The sequence below is a fragment of the Salvelinus alpinus genome, chromosome 6, assembly GCF_045679555.1.
Source record: "Salvelinus alpinus chromosome 6, SLU_Salpinus.1, whole genome shotgun sequence".
Classification (NCBI taxonomy): domain Eukaryota; kingdom Metazoa; phylum Chordata; class Actinopteri; order Salmoniformes; family Salmonidae; genus Salvelinus; species Salvelinus alpinus.
Window position 1 is genome coordinate 44,187,602 of NC_092091.1, and position 20,138 is coordinate 44,207,739.

General features: G+C 44.2%; 1 protein-coding gene across 1 annotated transcript; it reads left to right on the top strand.

The window, feature by feature from the left end:
• Window positions 1-16,371: 16,371 nt before the first annotated feature.
• LOC139578733 (cilia- and flagella-associated protein 144-like) lies at window positions 16,372-18,014 on the top strand. Its single transcript, XM_071406708.1, has 4 exons — window positions 16,372-16,662; window positions 17,420-17,476; window positions 17,551-17,654; window positions 17,788-18,014. Exons 1-4 carry the CDS (start codon window positions 16,524-16,526, stop codon window positions 17,899-17,901), a joined length of 414 nt encoding a protein of 137 aa, XP_071262809.1. The 5' UTR covers window positions 16,372-16,523; the 3' UTR covers window positions 17,902-18,014.
• The last annotated feature ends 2,124 nt before the right edge of the window (window positions 18,015-20,138 follow it).

Consider the following 20,138-nt stretch of genomic DNA (forward strand, 5'->3'; position numbering starts at 1 on the left):
ATTCCTTCCCTCCCAGGTAGAATCCAACTCCCAAGGATGGAGGGAGGGGGAGGAATGGGCCTCGATCTCTGTTCTTACCTGTCCGTTCCTGCAGTCGCCACCTCGGTTTGGGATCAGCTTAAACTGTCTCTCATCTCCCCTCTATCCGTCAGGCTCCAGCATACGGTCTATGGGCTCCAGACATCACCATTCAGTTCAGCTCTGAACAAACAAATCGGACTTCGACCGACCGTTAACAGGAAAACGAGTCACTTGCTGATAGCAAGTCGGTGAAGCTTTGACTGGTCGGCTGAATTGTTTGCATATTTCTACTCTGTGGTCTGGTGACGGTTGATAATATAAGAAGAAAAAAGGCACATGACCTCATAATCTCCTTTTTGAGTTCAGTTTTTTGACCAATGTAGCTGTCTGCAGGGGTAGACCGTCAATGATGACATGTGTCATGTTGGCCATGATGTCGGCCCCATTCATTGTATGATGTGCATGACATCGAGCACTCAAAACAACAGGAGAAAAACCAGAGAAAAAAACTGGACACTTGAAAAGAGATAAAAGTCTGAGTTTCCCTGCAGCTAGCCATCTCTTTGAGAGCACGACAGCCACTGCTGCCAAAGCAGTTGATCCCTGCCCAAACTGGACTGATGCACAACACATGTACAGAGCATATGGAGGGAGATGCATGGAGCCATTATGTACTGATAGGCTAGCGATCACAGGTCTTAGATGAAGCCTATTACCGTACTTTATGGACCTTGAATAGTGCTTAGCAGATAACCAGCTGGCAATGTATGGCTCGTGTGTGTGTGTGTGTGTGTGTGTGTGTGTACCACGGTGAAACAAAGACTTTTGATGCCTGCATCACAGCTCACTTTTTGGACTGAGTTCATTGTCAGCTAGTCATTTTCTGACACTTTAACAGGAGAGTTGTTAGGGGATGCACTGCCAAGCCACCGCCAGGTGAAAAGTGTGACGATTGGTTGTTGGCAGTCGCCGCGGCATCACAAGAGCTGGCCCCAGACCAGAGCTCCATGTAAAGCCATTCCTCATGAAGAGTGTGTGTGTGTGTGTGTGTGTGTGTGTGTGTGTGTGTGTGTGTGTGTGTGTGTGTGTGTGTGTGTGTGTGTGTGTGTGTGTGTGTGTGTGTGTGTGTGTGTGTGTGTGTGTGTGTGTGTGTGTGTGTGTGTGTGTATAGTGTGTGTATACGCATGTGTGGGTGTTCATGGATGTTTTCCAATATGCTGTTCTGAAATTCACCACTCAGAACTTCCTTCCCGGTAGGAGTGTGACATGAAAGCTGAACTAACAGTATGGCAGTCGTCCACTCCCTCCAACCCATACTAACACATACCCACGTACCTACACAGAGCTACAACTGTGTTGCAAACATCGACTAAATCCCATTGGAGGTTTCCACAAGTTGGTGTTCCATAAATAAACCCGTATGTTTGAATTAGACTGAAGATGAGTGTGTGTCTCCACAACATGGTTCTGACATTTGAAGAGTAATGTTGCCGGGCTCTACAAAGTGAGGTGTCACCCAGAGATATTGCTTCAGATCACGGAGGACTGACAGAGGGAGAGCAACCTACAAGCTGTCCGAGATATTCATCCGCTCAGGTTAACAGGGCTCAGTGTGTTCCTGCTTTGAGATCCACAGGAATCAGCTAAGCAAACAAAACCCTGCCAACATGAAGCACCTGACAAATAGCCTGTTAACCCATTTATCTCTGTAGAAGGCTACATTATCTCTGTAGAAGGCTAATTGTTTGAAATTGGAGTTCTCAGTTATTGCATAGATACACTACATGACTGAAAGTATGTGGAGACCTGCTTGTCGAACATCTCATTCCAAAATCATGAGCATTGATATGGAGTTGGTCCCCCCTTTGCTGCTATAACAGCCTCCACTCTTCTGGGAAGGCTTTCCGCTAAATGTTGGAACATTGCTGAGGGGGCTTGCTTCCATTCAGCCACAAGAGCATTAGTGAAGTCAGGCACTGATGTTGGGCGATTAGGCCTGGCTCGGCGTTCCAATTCATCCTAAAAGGTGTTCAATGGGGTTGAGGTCAAAGCTCTGTGCAAGCCAGTCAAGTTCTTCCACACTGATCTCAACAAACCATTTCTGTATGGACCTCGCTTTGTGCATGGGGGCATTGTCATGCTTAAACAGGAAAGGGCCTTTCCTAAACTGTTGCCACAAAGTTGGAAACACAGAATCATCTATAATATCATTGCTTGCTGTAACGTTAAGGTTTCCCTTCACTGGAACTAAGGGGCCTAGTCCGAATCATGAAAAACAGCCCCAACCATTATTCCTCCTCCACCAAACTTTACAGTTGGCACTATGCATTCGGACAGGTAGCGTTCTCCTAGCATACGCCAAACCCAGATGTGTCCGCTGGACTGCCAGATGGTGAAGCGTGATTCATCACTCCAGAGAAAGCTTTTCCACTGCTCAGTCCAATGGCGGCGAGCTTTACACCACTCCAACCGACGGTTGGCATTGCGCATGGTGATCTTAGGCTTGTGTGCGGCTGCTCAGCAATGGAAACCCATTTCATGAAGCACCTGACAAACAGTTCTTGTGCTGACGTTACTTCCAGGGGCAGTTTGGAACGCTTACAGTTGACCGGGGCAGCTCTACCAGGGCAGAAATTTGACGAACTAACATGTTGGAAAGGTGGCACTCTATGACAGTGCCGCGTTGAAAGTCACTTCAGCAATGCCATTCTAATATCAATGTTTGTCTATGGAGATTGCATGGCTGTGTGCTAAGTTTTACACTCCTGTCAGCAACAGGTGTAGTTGACATAGCTGAATCCACTAATTTGTAGGGCTGTCCACATACTTCTGTATATATAGTGTAATTGTATGATGGACACGCTCCATTTTAATGTTCTGCGCTTGGTCTTTTAACGCAAATAGAGAGGACTGTGTGTCGTTCTAATGAGCTGTCTGCGAGTCTATTTTCCGTTAACAATTACACCAATCTCCATTTGATCTGCTTAGAGAGCAACCACATTAAACAATAGGGGTGCTCTACCGAGACATTTTTATCGATAGGCCCTTCGATTGCGTTTCAATGTTAAAGTTTCAAGTTACATTTATCACATGCACAATTACAGTGAAATGCTTATCTTGGAAGTCCTACCCAACAGTGCAGTATTCAATATCAAATAGTATTACAAATATTTTTATTGTTGCAAAAAACATGATAAATAAGAAATAAGAGAGTATGCTGAACACGGAGTCAGTACCAAATGTACAATGTGCAAGGATACTGGAGTACTGAGGTAGGTACGTACATGTAGGCAGGGATTAGGAGAAAGGGACTGGTAGCAGGATAAATAATATTACAAATAGAAAACAGTATGGCAGCAGCGTAAGTGGTGGGTGAGTGTGTGTATGTGTTAGTGTGTGCATGTGTGTCAGTGTAGGCGGATATACAGTGCATTCGGAAAGTACTCAGACCACTTCAATTTTTCCACATTTTGTTACGTTACAGCCTTATTCTAAAATGGATTCAATTGATGAGGAAAACAATTAATCTACACACAATACCCCATAATGACAAAGCAAAAACTTTTTTTTTTTTTTAAATATTTGCAAAAAAAATAATAATAATAAAATACCTTATTTACATAAGTATTCAGACCATTTGCTATGAGACTCAAAATTGAGCTCATGTGCATCCTGTTTCCATGGATCATTCTTGAGATGTTTCCACAACTTGATTGGAGCCTACCTGTGGTAAATTCAACTGATTTGGAAAGGCACACACCGGTCTATATAAGGTCCCACAGTTGACAGTGCATTTCAAAGCAAAAACCAAACCATGAGGTCGAAGGAATTGTCCGTAGAGCTCAGAGACAGGATTGTGTCAAGGCACAGATCTGGGGAAGAGCAAAAAAAAAATTCTGCAGCATTGAAGGACCCAAAGAACACAGTGTCCTCAATCGTTCTTAAATGGAAGAAGTTTGGAACCACCAAGACTCTTCCTAGAGCTGGCCGCCCGGCCAAACTGAGCAATCGGGGGCGAAGGGCCTTGTCAGTGAGGTGACCAAGACCCTGATGGTCACTCTGACAGAGTTCCTCTGTGGAGATGGGAGAACCTTCCAGATGGACAACCATCTCTACAGCACTCCACCAATCAGGCCTTTATGGTAGAGTGGCCAGACGGAAGCCACTCCTCAGTAAAAGGCACATGAAAGCCCGCTTGGAGTTTACCAAAAGGCACCTAAAAGACTCTCAGACCATGAGAAACAAGATTCTCTGGTCTGATGAAACCAAGATTGAACTCTTTGGCCTGAATGCCAAACGTCACGTCTGGAGGAAACCAGGCACCGCTCATCACCTGGCCAACATCATCCCTATGGTGATGCATGGTGGTGGCAGCAGCATCATGCTGTGGGGATGTTTTTCAGCGGCAGGGACTGGGAGATTAGTCAGGATCGAGGGAAAGATGAACAGAGGAAAGTACAGAGAGATCCTTGATGAAAACCTGCTCCAGAGCGCTCAGGACCTCAGACTGGTGGCGAAGGTTCACCTTTCAACAGGACAACGACCCTAAGCACACAGCCAAGACAACGCAGGAGTGGCTTCGGGACAAGTCTCTGAATGTCCTTGAGTGGCCCAGCCAGAGCCCAGACTTGAACCCGATAAAACATCTCTGGAGAGACCTAAAAATAGCTGTGCAGTGACCCATCCAACCTGACAGAGCTTGAGACGATCTACAGAGAATAATCGGAGAAACTCCCCTAATACAACTGTGCCAAGCTTGTAGCGTCATACCCAAGAAAACTCGAGGCTGTAATGGCTGCCAAAGGTGCTTCAACAAAGTAGACCCCTAAGTAAAGGGTCTGAATACTTATGTAAATGTAATATCAGTTTTTTATTTGTAAACATTTCTAAAACCCTGTTTTTGCTTTGTCATTATGGGGTATAGTGTGTAGATTGATGATGGAAAATGCAATTTAATCAATTTTAGAATAAGGCTGTAACGTAACAAAAGGTGGAAAAAGTTAAGGGGTCTGAATACTTTCCTAATGCACTGTACATGTCAGAGGGCTGAAAAGTGACTGGTAGCAGGAATATATAAATGCTTATGGTAATATACATGTAAACAGGTATAATAGTGACCAGTATCAGGCTAAATAGATAGATACTATTAGTAATGGCAATCAATAGTCAATGAACAGCAGCGTAGTGGTAAGCATTTCAGTGTTAGTCTACACCTGTTATTTACGAATCGTGACAAATACAATTTGATTTGGTAATAATGAACCTAATCAATAATCATTTTAGCAGCAGCGTAGGTGTGAGGGGGGAGCGGTAGTTGTTAACCATTTGCTAGTCTTATGGCCAGGGGATAGAAGCTGTTTAGGGGTCTGTTGGTCTGAGCCTTGATGCACCGGTACCGCCTGCAATTTTTCGGGCCTTTCTCAGACACCGCCTGGCATGTACGGGCATGTACAGGGACAAGGAGACCATCAGAGGAGGAGCGGAGGGAGCGGGAAGCTGCTTAGACAGGGAGAAGGTCTGAGAGGTAGGAGGGTGCCAGGTTGTGGAGAGCTTTGTAGGTGAGGAGTGTCTTAAAGTTAATAAGGGATTGCACATGGAGCCATTGTAGATTGATGAGGATTGGTGTGACGTGTACCGTGGATTTGGTGTGGGTGAAGATTCTGGCGGCAGAGTTTTGGACCAGTTGAAGTCTGTTGGTGAGTTTGGTGGGGATACCAGTGAGCGGTGTTGCAATAGTCCAAACAGGAAGTGACGAGGGCATGGATGAGGGTTTTGATGCTGGAGTGTGAAGGTGAGGGGCGGAGCCTGGAGATATTGCAGAGGTGAAAGAACGCTGTCCTGGTGATGGTTTTTATGTGGGGTTCGAACGAGAGGGAACTATACAGGAAGAAACAGAGGCTTTTGACTTGTGTTGACAGAGAGACTGGAAACTATCTCTGGCGATGTTGTGCTGTTTGGAGAGAGTGGTAGCCTAGCGGTTAAGAGAGTAGTGCCAGTAACCAAAAGGTCGCTGGATCGAATCCCCGAGCTGACTAGGTGAAAAATCTGTTGACGCGATCGTAGTCGTTTACACTCCCACTCGTATATGGCAGATTTTGGCCATAATAAGCACCTAAATTGGAACGTTGTGGCTGTACAGTAACATGCTATACATCAGAGCGCTGTGCTTCACAGTGCTGTATGGATTTTGACTGTCAGCCATTCTGAACTTCAGTACCACGCACAACAAGAAGTTGCCTCCACCCCTCCCGTGAATTGGGCAACCTTTGCAAATGTTTTGTTGTCTGAGTGAGGGAAATGATGCAAATTAAGATGACTATGCATTTTTTTTTTAAAGAGGAGACGTTGAGGAATATAACAAGCAAGCCAAACACCTGCGAGTCCAAATGTGCACGTCACATTTCCAAATCATAAAACTCAAGTCGGCTTTGACAGAGTCGACGTTTATGATCACTGGGGTTTGATAAACAGTTACAAGATGACGTAGCGTCAAACCCTGGATTGTTCTGAACAGAATGCGGCTGTTTGTTTATTGCGAAGAAAATGTGCTGCTCTACATGCACCTGAATGCCGTCATGACTCCTGTCTGTTTCGAACCGAAATCTGTGTCTCTGAATTGCCTTGTGAAAGCCTAACAATGTAGGCTCATATTTGATAACTTTATAACTAGTCCTGTTGGTAATAGAACAAGCGTTCAAATGATGCCCACCTGACCCAGTTTGCGATTTATAATAGACCGTTTTTGGATTGCGTAAACGACAACAGTAATCGTTCCAAACGACACAACTACAAGTGGTGCGCTTGCCGTAGTTCCTCAACGGCGCAGCTTAGGCGAGCTCAAAACAGTACCTTATTCGTTGAAGACTCTTCTTTGAGTCATTAAAGTGCATTGAAATTGCTTAGGAACTATGCACACTTTGGAGAGGTGTGTGGCCACTTGAGACACCAGTTAGTCCTCTCACTCAAACGCTTGTAATTTTTGTTGGCTTATGTTGCACCTACCCCACATTTTTTAGGAATAGTCTTATCATGTTGCTGAATGTATGCAGAGTATTTTCAGATTACGTTATCAAAATATTTGTCAAAAAGTACAGTAAATGTAAAATGCACATAAAATCAACAGTTGAAATGTTCGGATTCAGTCTTGTGTCAGGTGAACTGTTGTGTACTCACCATTGGTCTAATAATTTGTCCGTTCTCTCCAAACTGTTCCCTTTCATTTGCTACCTTATAGGCCAATTCCCGAGTGTAAAGGGTTAAGCAAGGCACTAAACACTAATTGCTCCTGTATGTCGCTCTGGATACCCTTACAGAAAAACCACATGAATTACACATGTGATCACATGTAAAGGTAACATGTTACAACCTGTAAAAGCAACATGTGATAACATGAAACTACACATGTGAAAACAGTTGAGCACAAGTGAAAACATGAACTCGTGAAATAAATGTGTCCAAAATGGGGACGCAACATTTCAACGTGATAACACGAGTCTACACGTGACAACATTTGAATGTTTTTCACACGTAAAACTGCCAATTAAATTTTCACACGCGAATGTTTTTCAATTGAAAAAACAATTACACAGGTGAGTTAGATTTTTACTGAAAAGTTTTTCACAAGTGCAAATTAGATTTCAACATGTAAACGTTTTTCAAATGTGAAAATGCTAATACATTTTTCACATATGAAAGTTTTTTTGGGGTGTGAGAAGGTGGTGTTAACCACAACTTTCACAAAACAGCTCAAGATGTGAAAACAGCTATTTCACGGGTTCTTACGGATCCGAGGGGCCATGTCCGAGGGGCCATGCCAAATCATTTTAGCCTCCCGAGGGAGAAGAGGCACTGCCGTGCCTTCTTCATGACTGTTCTGGTGTGACAGGAGCACGTTGATTCCTTAGGTGATGTGGATATCGAGGAACTTAAAGCATTTGACCCTCTCCACAGAGGCCCCGACGTTGTGGATGGGAGTGTGCAACTGCCCCTGTTGAAGTCCAAAGGGTGTTTGTTGTGACTATTCTTTTTATCTTTCTTATTTTTTTTCTTTTCAGTGCAGCCTCTGAAAACCCTTAAGATTTTTCTTATTTTGGTCTGTTTGTTAGGGGGTTGATTGGTCCACCTGTCTGAAGAGCAGAGGAGACTCAAGAAAGACCCGTTTAGAGAGGCGCAAATAGAGAGAGAGAGGAGAGGTGGAGGTATGAAGAAAGATGGAGGGATGAGAAGAGGTCGAGGGTGCAGAGCTTCAATTTTGGAATTTTCATTAGAGCCAATGTGATAAATGAATAATCTAGACATCAATGTGAAGCTATGAAGAACATACCCACTCCTTGTATCGCCACCTAACCTAGACACAACCTCACCACTCACCCCCCCCCCCTACTTTACCCCCTGGTCTATCCTCACATCCACCTCCTCCATCACTTCAATTTTCCCCTCCTTCCCCACCTCACCCTCCTCAGAGACAGAGAGAGACATGGTCAGGCCCCTCCCTCTCTAAGGAAACCCAATCCCTCTTTTTTTGCCCGCTGTAAGTGGGTAGCTGCCGACTGACAGACGTGACGTCTAGCTGGCCTGTCACTGCGAGTGTGTGTGTGTGTGTGTGTGTGTGTGTGTGTGTGTGTGTGTGTGTGTGTGATTTCTTACATGAATTACACTGTTAATTTAACATGGCTGCTTTCTAGTCGCCCGCGAAAGGAGGGCAAGCTTTTATAGAGATTACACACCAAGTGCTTAACAGGAGGACAAGACAGAGCCAGTTACAGCCAGGGCAGAGCTCTCCTGTCAGTGTTAAAGTGGATGTAACTGATATATGAGATGAAAATATAATGACATGTCTCATGTCTGGATGAGCCACATTTCACGAGTCAGTTGTCATTCAATGTTAGCCTACCATGTTAGCCTATGGATTAGCTTGGCAAATGAGATATGCTCAGTAACAGGGATGTAAACAAATTTGTGTACAACATTTTAGAGAAATAAGCTTTTTATGCGTATGGAAAATGTTTGGGATTTTTTTATAGCTCATGACACATGGGATCAATACTTTACATGTTGCTTTTATATATTTTTTCAGTGTATATAATATAGATTGAATTAATCATATCCCCATGAACATCAATCTCCAGCTTCCTTTCAAAGTCTGGTGACACAAGACAATATCCTTATTGCTATCCAGAGCCTGTTTTCAGCCTTTCACGAAGGCCAGTGTATTGAGTCATGAAGTGACCTCATCACTTCCAGTGACATGACCTTCGGGTCATTTTATGATCTGACTCTGCTCTCTCGTTCTCTCTCTCTCTGCCCTGTCCCTCTCCTCTATACCTGCAGTGACCTGTGACCTCTGGGATGAGTTCTGCTGTCATGACTTCCTGTCACCTGTGAGGTATGCCAGGGGACGTGGTCAGGTTAGGGCATGGCCCCACAGGTGGATCCCCTTCCTAAACAAAGATCACTCTGCTCTTGTCAGGAATGTGACATGGAGGACGACCCTGGTCTCTTCTGCCATCCCTCTCTCAACAGCAGTACCATTCAGAAGAGGTGAGGCATGGTGAGCCGTGGATGCCGCACTGGTGTCATTAGCCCTGAGCTAAATGCGGGTTGGCATTTATTGTCATGAATCTTGCCCCGAAGGCTGCTCTGCAGAGTGGTCACTAGCTATCACAGCCACAAAGTCGTAACATCTGATTTTAAACCTTAACCACACCGCTAACCCTAATGCCGAACCGTAAATACATTTTTGTTTTCATGCATTTTTACAATATAACCAACTTTTTCTTTGCAGCCTCCAGGGCAAGATTTGTGACAAATGTCAACCTGCGCGTTAAGCTGTCCTGCTATGACAACAAAAAATATTTAATTGATTTGTCTCTCTCAGGCAGGCTTTATTGGATATGAATTAATTTGGATAATGTTACGTCAAGCATATTCAAAAAGGTAGGATATGCCTCCAACCCATTTCCACTTGTTGAATTTAAGACTTCAAGGCATCGGCGTAGTTAGGGGTAGGCTTCTAAGGCTGCAGCACTGAATGTTTTCAGTCCAGCCCCTAACCTTTTGATGGTCAAATATTTGTGAAATTGCGGCCTGTCAAAAAATACCGTGCAAACACCTCGGAAGGGGCAGACGGGCTGTTTGAATATGCACCCAGCGGTTTCTAAAGCCAGCATGGCATGTTGAATTTGTTTTCTTCCTATAAATTTGGCTCTAGCGTGTGAACGGCTTGGGCTATTAGCTATTATGACCCCACAAATGAAAGCTAAGACTCCTAGGAACATACAGATTGTGTGCCTTCTGTTTCCCCTCCACAACGTTCACAAGCCGCGCACGAGTCGTTAGAAGGGACTTTGACAAAACCATAGAATGACTGGGGTAAATTAATTGAATTAAATTGTGATAATCTTCCTATAAATTTGGCTCCAGCCTTGGAACGGTTTGGGCTATTTGCAATTATGACCCCATTCCTGAAAGTTAAGACATATCTTGTGATTGCCTGATGATCTTCTTTCTGCTTTCCTGAATATTCCAATACTTGTATGATGCATTTTAACCACTTGAAGGCATACTTAATTCAGACTTAAATTTGGCATTACCTGATTTGACATATCTTTGTGTTCTTTATAAGGCCAGATTCAAAAGCTTCATCATTTTTCTTTACAGATTTGTTTCAGGGTCCTAAAATTGAAAATAAAAAAATTGTGATGGTCCATGCTATCACTATTTTAAAACAAATATGTGTTAATAGGGCAGTAAATATAGTACAGAAAATGCATATTTTATTTTACTGAACTGTACACTCACCATACAGTTTATGAGGTACACCACTCCATTCACGAAACTGGATCGCTTGAGTCGCGTGGCCATGGCTTGCTATATAAAGCAGGAAGACAGGTATCCAGTTACTCTTTGATTAAACGTGAGACTGGGCAAAATGAGTGACCTAAGCGCCTGAGTGTGGTATGATCGTCGGTGCCAGGCATGTCAGATCCAGTATCTCAGAAACAGCCGCCCTCCTGGGCTTTTCACGAATGGCAGTGTCTAGGGTTTACCGAGAACGGTGCGACAAACAAAAAACATTCAGTCAGCTGCAGTCCTGTGGGCGAAAACAGCTCGTTGATGAGAGGTAGAAGGAGAATGGCAAGAATCGTGCAAGCTAACAGGCATGCCACAAACAGACAAATAACGGCGCCGTGGTGTGCAGAATGGCATCTTGAAACGCACACAAATGATCAATCCTTGACACGGATGGGCTATTGCAGCAGACAACCACTCCAGGGTCCACTCCTATCAACTAAAAACAAGAAGATGCGGCTCCAGTGGGAACAAGATCACCAACACCGGACAATCGAGGAGTGGAAAACAGCCTGGTCCAACGAATCCCGGTTCCAGTTGCATCATGCTGATGGCAGAGTAAGTATTTGGAGCAAACAGCATGAGTCCATGGACCCATCCTGCCTGGTGTCAAAGGTACAGGCTTGTGGTGGTGGCGTACTGCTGTCCAATCTGCAGCAACTGTGTAATGCCATTGCGTCAGCAAAGACCAACATCCCTGTGGAACGTTTCCGACTTGTAGAATCAATGCCCCGAATAATTTGAGCTGTTCTGGAGGCAAAGGGGGTCTGACACAGAACTAGATGGGTGTACCTAATAAACTGGCCGGTGATTGTATATTGTTGAAAGAGTGTGTGAGGGGGCTTGGGTAACAGTGTGATTCTTTAAGCAGTTTGGCTCATTGGACATGTCAGAAGCCCCGTTTATACGTGGTTCTAATGTGTCTGTTGTCCTAATCTTGTCCACATTCTGATTGTGCTCAAATTTTTTGACATGTGTAGATGATTAAAAGACACATTGTGATTTGATTGTGATCAGACCTTCCTGCCCACCTCCGGATGTAGTCAGTCACACATTGTTCCTGGATCTGCACAGTGAATCCATTTAAATCACAATTATCCTGCCCTCTACAATCATTGACAGGTTACGCCATTGACTTATGGCATCAATATGTGTCTTAAAATAAATAAATATGATTTTGAAAGACTATCTGCATTTAGGATGTTGAAATTCCTTTTTTCTGGGTGAGACCCCCCAGACCCCCCTACTAAGGTTCCCCATCTTTGGGCTAAGCCCCCAATTTCCTCAAATCCTAGCAACGCCGTTAACCGCATCAACGGGGTGTTCAGCAGACACACACACGCACCCGAGGATGCCCCGTCTCTCCCCTCGCTCCTCTAATGCCTCTAGCTAATCAGCTCTGTTAGCAAACAAGGCAGAGAGAATCAGCAGCCTCCACGCTCCCTGTCTCACTCCAGGCCAGTGATATTAATGAAGATGAGCTAGTGTAGTCAGGAGGGCAAATAGGAGGACAAATTAGATTAAAACACGACTACATAGCGGAGGGCAGAGGAGCGCCATAGACGAGTGAGCTCACATCACCCACTACTGCGACCCGGTGGAGAAACCATGCAACTGCCTGAGACAAGAAGAAAGCAGAAAGCATACAACACTTATGAAAGTGCCTCTTGCCTTTGTGACCCAAAAAAAGATACTAGAGTCTGCAGGGAAGGGTAGACTATAAAGTAACTTTGGTCAGATATCTATTCTACAACAAGGTATATTCTAATCTGTACAGCTCTAAATCGGCTGCGCTCAATCAGTTAGAAAGTCTACTGAGAAAGTCTACTACTGGAGGCACAACAGGGAGATTTGAGAAAGGAGCAATGGTAACATAGCAGTAAGATCTGATCTGAGGACGGCTTTCCCACGACTGGGGTGTCTCCACTGCACCTCACATAAACAAATCACAAGCATCAGCTGTGTTTGTGTGTCTCCAGATAAACGTTCCCCTGTTATCACCTGTCCTGCTGGCTCCATTGTGAGTGTAGTATGTATACATGGCTAGACTGCATGGCACTGAATGTGTGGGTAGTGGTGCCTGCCCTGCTCCACCAAACACAAGTGGAGGGGGGAGACTGGAAAAACACTATCTCACTCAGCAGCTACACACACACAGTCAGCCAGTCCCTTCCTTGATGTCGTACCACAGTAGTGTACAGTATGTGTAGATGTGTGTGGGCATTATCTTGGTGTGTGTGGCGACAATAGGCCATGAGAGAAGGGATGTGTTAAGAGTTGTGTTCAAAATGGAGTGGTGGGTGACTGGCAGTCACAGACTGCGCTGGGCTCAGGGGCTCCAGGGACAAACCACAGAGAAATCATTTTCTCACGGTCTTAGGTCTTCACTGGAGAGAGCAAAGTCTGTGTACAACACTGTCTTCTACGGGCTCTCTTCTCTACTGGCTGACGAGCAGGGTTAGTTGGGATTCGTCACTGCCTTAACATCATCTCTAAGGTAGTCTTGTTTGCTTGTTCATGTGATAAAAATATAGCCGTTTATGTTTTGTATCGCCATTTGATTTGGTTTGAATAGATTCCAAAGAAAAAAAAAGAAATGTCAAATTCCTTTTCTGGAGTCTTTCAACAACAAAAAATTATCTCCCCGCCGATTCCATTAATCCATAAGGGGTCTGGTGCATAACACGCTCCCTATTTCATAAAAACATCCGTTTATGAAAAATAAAATCAATTTACATTTTCAAAGTGCTATTTGATGAGACATTTCGACAGTTCCCTCTGATTCTCATCCACAGCCACTCATGCTCCAAAGGTCATGTTCAGTAAATAAAAAGCTACACGAGAAGTTCATTAAATTACAGTTCTAAATTCCAAATTCCACCACCAGTGTGTTGCTCTTTCCCCTTAGTAAGTAAATATCGGACGGAGTTCATTAAGTGGTCATCACTAAGTGGATTAGAGAGTGTGAAGGAGTAAAACGCAGGCTCTTGTTAGTTCTGTGTTGGATTAATCAGGGAGAAAATGGCTGTGTTATACTGTACATTACATAATGTTTAATTAGCAGGCTAGTTGGAGGGCAATTTGTAATTAGAACATGGCCTCGTCAGGAAAGGTCAAAAGCTGTTGATTGCCATGGCACAGAGTTGGCCTGTCTACTATGGAAAGGGTCGTGAATATTGAGCCGTTATTGGCTTTGATACTGAGCCATGTTCTGGGGCACAAACTCTCAATCTCTCTCTACTTTGCACACACATTAGTTCTAAAAGGCATTATATGGTGTACACAGTCGCCATACAATCTAATGTTCTTTTCATTTACATTTACATTTAAGTCATTTAGCAGACGCTCTTATCCAGAGCGACTTACAAATTGGAAAGTTCATACATATTCATCCCGGTCCCCCCGTGGGGAATGAACCCACAACCCTGGCGTTGCAAGCGCCATGCTCTACCAACTGAGCCACACGGGACCGTGGCCTTTCTAAATAATAGGTATATTCAAACAAGGGAAAATAGTTACAAATTCTTCCATTATGGCCTGAGGATGTGAACTACATCAAAATGCCAAACTGACAATATAAAATTGCCCTCTCTCTGTTCTCTGATCCAGAATGCAAAGGGAGAGAAAGTGACTGGCTTGACGTTAACATGGATGGACATTGTGACAGGGGACAGAGGGATGTGCTTGACATGACACACCCCGAGTCCCTCACACACATACAGAGAAATATCACAAACACGAGACACAAACTCTCTCACTCTCACACACACACTGGAGCCTACTAATCTGCCTCTAGATCTTCCCAATAACAAAGCTGCACTCTAACACAAGCTGATTCTCCAACTCCCTGGGAAGCTAGTCCTATTTTCCTGTTATTACTTACTATATTTTTCATTATTTTCCGGAGACAACAATAACCCTTAAATTAGGTTACGACATGGGAAGGGAGAACAGCAGAGGATCTCTGACTTTATTAACCTGTCTCTTTCCATGAGGGAAGCAGTGACACAGAACCATCCAGCAGAGACACACACTGCTCAGAAACCCTCAGAAGGGGAGGGGGGACAATAATGATTGACTCAGAACAGGGGGAAGGAACGAGGAAGGGACTAAGGAAGACCGGAGGAAGGGAAATGAAATGAAAGGGAAATTAAATAAAAGGCCTTATGTGATGGGACAAGTGCAGGTGCTTCACAGCCGTGAGATTTTCATCACTGCTTTGCAAATATACCAGTGATCCTGAGGGACCCATCCAACCAAATGCTCCATTTACAAGAGGAAGTGTGTGTGCCTTTGTAAATGTGCATGTGTGTGAGTGAGAAGCCCTGATCGTGACACTACAGATGGTAGACTAACTCAAGCATAGTTCTGCACAATCTGAAAACCTCAATTCGGTTTCCAAGCACTGTGCAGTCAGTCATTAGACTGTACTTTCTCCCATTGCTGTTAAATATTCATAACAGTTAACCCAGTAGGCTACATACAGTACATCAGCAACACGGAGACGTTAACAGATGGAGATGGGGAAAGAGCAGCTGAACACTAAAGTGCTCCAAGTATCTTCTGCCAGTGTCTGCCTGACAAAGACTATGTCCCAAATTGCACCCTTTTCCCTATATAGTGGACTACTTTTGTCCAGGGCCCATAGGGCTCTGGTTAAAAGAAGTGTGCCATGTAGCGAATAAGATGCCATTTGGGACACAATCAGAGTGTACATCTAAAACATTCTGATTGGTGAGATTGTGGCAAAAAAAGAGAAGAAAAATCACAATATGAAGACAAGAAAAAGTAAGATTGATAGCCACTCGCAAAACCTAGTAGGCATACAACATAAACCTAAGACAAGACAAATGGGTCTCTATGAAAACTCGGTAATCAATATCAAACACAACGGTCTTCGAAATTAAATCAACAGCAGTCTGAAAAACAAAAACTCACAGACTGACCAAGCAATAATCTCAGGCTATATATATATATTATTCGTCGACCTTATCAGATATAAATATAGCCCTAGAGACGAGGCCGGCCGAGGACAACCAGGGTCTTGTATTGGAACTGGACACCACCTCTGGCAGGGTTATATAGAGGGAGACCGGGGATCCTCATGTCAATACAGCTATGACCTTGTCATCACATTCTACTCATGCAGCCAGGCCTAAATATAAAAAAACACGTACTGAACGGAGCATCTCGTGTAAAGATTTAAAGCCCCTAACGTTTGATATAGTATCTCTAGATATCAAACAAGCAAACTTGGCTTGCATTTTACAATATTTTCTTTGATGTTTTTCAATTGCCAACGTTGAAGTAAATTGATTTAATGGTGGCCTACAAGACAGAATGTACTCTCTTCACTAATAGGGCAAGAGCACAGTAGACTACAGCCCCTGTAGCTCTGAACAGAAATACATGTTTTATTCCATCCATGGCTGACTGAAAGAAAATGTGTACTGTGCGCCCTCGTGTGGCCACTAAATACCTGTACATTCTGAGGTTCTGTTTACCGTTGCTAGGCAACGAGAGAACTAACTAAAACTTGTTGCGATTGACAGCTAGTTTATATTTCGACGGCTGGCTTGCTAACAAAGTTGCACACTACGTAGCGTCTCGGGTGTTTTCTCTGGATTGCGTCCGAATTTACACGAACCAGGATGGCAGCCGCTAAGCAACCAAAAGAAAAGCATCCTGTGGATATTGTTCATCAGAACGCAATTCACGTCGAGACCATAAAGAAGGAGAATAGGAGTCAACAATTGTACACGGTATTTAGCATAAACCCGTACAAAAGACGTAAGCACATTCAACCGCCGTAGAAAGGTTTGTGTATTCATGTGAACGATGAGGAATGTCATGATGAACAACTACTGTAATTGCTTTTGTCCAATCCCCTACTGCGTCATAACCTGGTCACAAGCTAGTGTCACAGGAATGAAACCACTTCAAAAGCTTTAGCTATATGCAAACTCAAAGTACCGGACAAAAAAACGAAAACACATAGCTATCACCACACTCCAATTAAGAAATACAACCTCCTGAGTTGACAGCCTTTTATGCTTTGCCGACACCTCTGCTGTATAAGATCACTCAGTTAGTAACATACTGCAAGGACAATACCAGGACGACAAGAGCTTCAACCAGAGGAGTCTGCTCAACTCAGTTTCGGTCCACCAAATTTGGCCTGACCGCTTTTTCAGTCAGAGCGTCTGGATTATGGAACACCCTGCCTACCAGTGAGAGTATTTTTGCTAGCTTCACGGCAGACCTAAAAAAGTGTCTAGTATAAAACCAGTCATGTGAAGATTAAGGCATTCTGTTACTTAAAATGTCAGATACTGTAGGACCAAAGGAATTTCAACTCTGAAGTAGTATCATTATATTGTATATTTTTGCCTATTTTGATTTGTTTTATATAGAGAGAGATATTTTAAGCGTTATATTGTAATGATGTATTGAAGTATATCGTTTTCTGTCAGGGACTACATATATCAGATATCTAGCTAAATCTCTGACAAATAAACCAATAACGTCATCTTCTTTTACTTCTCAGTTCATGTTTTGACTGACAAGCCTATGGCCAGCCCCACCCACGACAACATAGAGGATCGTAAGTATGATGGCTAGCTTTTCAATATTATCGGAGATGTTGGCCAGTCTCTTAGATTATGTTTCCCCCCCCAGCTGCTTTCCTGAAGATCATCCACAGGGCTTGTTTGGAACCAACCAAGAAATACACTCACCCCCAAACTGAGAGCCAAGAGATAGGCTGGATATCCAGACCTCTGGTAAGAACTCCCACTTTGTGAGTGATTATGAGAATACGTTTCAAAGTTGTGTCCCCTTCTTTAGTGTCCTTAGCCTGCTCTGGCACTCCTACAATCAAATCTTTCCTAAATAATAGCTTTTTTGCCCTGTCAGATTGTTTCAGATCGCAGCGATAGGAGACTGAACTGGCCACGGCAGAACTCTGAGATCACCAAGTACATGGATGCAGCATGGCGTCTGAAAGAACAGACACAGAACCTGGGCTAGATCGCCGGCCTACTACAAGTAGGCTACAAGACTCAATTTGGATAAACTACTGGATCATTGGCCTCTTTGCTGGATATCAATTGATAAATATTAAATGGAAACATGGCTATGAAGAATATTGCTTTACTGTCCCAAGCAAACAACTGATTGCAGACAGACCTACTGTTTAATGTCAAACACCATAACGTCATACAGGAAATACATATTGAACTAGTACAAATCATTTATCAAAAACAAGGGCACTGCGTTCATCCACCTCTGGCCTGCTCGCCTCCCTACCTCTGAGGAAGTACAGTTCCCGCTCAGCCCAGTCAAAACTGTTCGCTGCTCTGGCACCCCAATGGTGGAACAAACTCCCTCACGACGCCAGGTCAGCGGAGTCAATCACCACCTTCCGGAGACACCTGAAACCCCACCTCTTTAAGGAATACCTAGGATAGGATAAAGTAATCCTTCTAACCCCCCCCCCCCTTAAAAGAGTTAGATGCACTATTGTAAAGTGGTTGTTCCACTGGATATCATAAGGTGAATGCACCAATTTGTAAGTCGCTCTGGATAAGAGCGTCTGCTAAATGACTTAAATGTAATGTAAATGTAAAAAGAAACAGGAGCAGGTATAGCCTGATCCCAGGACTGTTTGTGCCCTTGCCATCTCCATTGTGGTCATTGTCAAGCCAAAGATGACACCGCATGACAGAGTGACAAGGAGTTTGTATAATACCAGACTGGCACTCAAATCAAATTATTTGTCACATGCACCGAATACAACAGGTGTAGCACCTTACCATGAAATGCTTACTTACAAGCCCTTAACCAACAATGCAGTTCAAGAAAGCGTCAAGAAACTATTTACTAAAGTAAACATTTTTATTTATTTATTACATAATAGCAAGGCTATATACAGGGGGTATGCATAGATAATAGATAGCGAGTAGCAACAGTGTAAAAACAAAGAGGGGTCAATATAAATAGTCTGTGTGGTATTTGATAAATTGTTCAGCTTGAGGGTAGAAGCTGTTAAGGAACCTTTTGGTCCTAGACTTGGCGCTCTGTTACCGCTTGCCGTGCAGTAGCAGAGAGAACAGTCTATGACTTTGGTGACTGGAGTCTGACAATTTTTGGGGCTTTCCTCTGACACCGCCTAGTTTATAGGTCCTGGATGTCACGAAGCTTGGGCCCAGTGATGTTCTGGGCCTTACGGTCAGATGCCGAGCAGTTGCCATACCAGGCGGTGATGCAACCGGTCAGGATGCTCTCGCTGGTGTAGCCGTAGAACTTCTTGAGGATCTGGGGACCCATGCAAAAATCTTTTCAGTCTCCTGAGGGGGAAAAGTTGTTGCCGTGCCCTCTTCACAACTGTCTTGGTGTGTTTGGACCATGATAGTTTGTTTGTGATATGGACACCAAGGAACTTGAAACTCTCAACCTGCTCCACTTCAGCCCTGTCAACGTTAATGAGGCCCTGTTCGGACCTCCTTTTCCTATTGTCCACGATCATCTCCTTTGTCTTGCTCACTTTGAGGGAGGGACTGTTGTCCTGGCACCACGCTGCCAGATCTCTGACCTGTCGGTGATCAGGCCTACCACTGCTGTGTCGTCAGCAAACTTAATGATGGTGTTGGAGTCGTGCTTGGCCACACAGTCGTGGGTGAACAGGGAGTACAGGAGGGGCCCCAGTGTTCAGGATCAGCGTGGGGGCGATCCGTCAGGAAGTCCAGGATCCAGTTGCAGAGGGAGTTGTTTAGTCCCAGGGTCCTTAGTTTAGTGATGAGCTTTGTGGGTACTATGGTGTTGAACACTGAGCTGTAGTCAATGAACAGCATTCTCACATAGGTGTTCCTTTTGTCCAGGTGGGAAAGGGCAGTGTGGAGTGCGATTGCACCATCTGTGGATCTGTCGGGGCAGTATGCGAAGTGGGTCTAGGGTTTCCGGCATGATGGTGTTGATGTGAGCCATGACCAGCCTTTCAAGGCACTTCATGGCTACCTACGTGAGTGCTACGGGGCGGTAATCATCTAGGCAGGTTACCTTCGCTTTCTGGGGCACAGGGACAATGGTGGTCTGTTTGAAACATGTAGGTATTACAGACCCAGTCAGGGGAGGTTGAAAATGTCAGAGAAGACACTTGCCAGTTGGTCCGCGCAACCTTCGAGTACATGTCCTGGTAATCCGTCTGGCTCTGTGGCTTTGTGAATGCTGACCTGTTTATAAGGATCGGACCCGTTTTACAATTTTCA

What these genes read in the sequence shown, in the direction of transcription:
- LOC139578733 (XM_071406708.1), top strand. Translation starts at nt 16,524, where the DNA reads ATGGCAGCCGCTAAGCAACCAAAAGAAAAGCATCCTGTGGATATTGTT. An exon ending in CCACGACAACATAGAGGATC is followed by an intron (nt 17,477 to 17,550) that starts GTAAGTATGATG and finishes TTCCCCCCCCAG; the next exon opens with CTGCTTTCCTGAAGATCATC. An exon ending in GCTGGATATCCAGACCTCTG is followed by an intron (nt 17,655 to 17,787) that starts GTAAGAACTCCC and finishes TTGCCCTGTCAG; the next exon opens with ATTGTTTCAGATCGCAGCGA.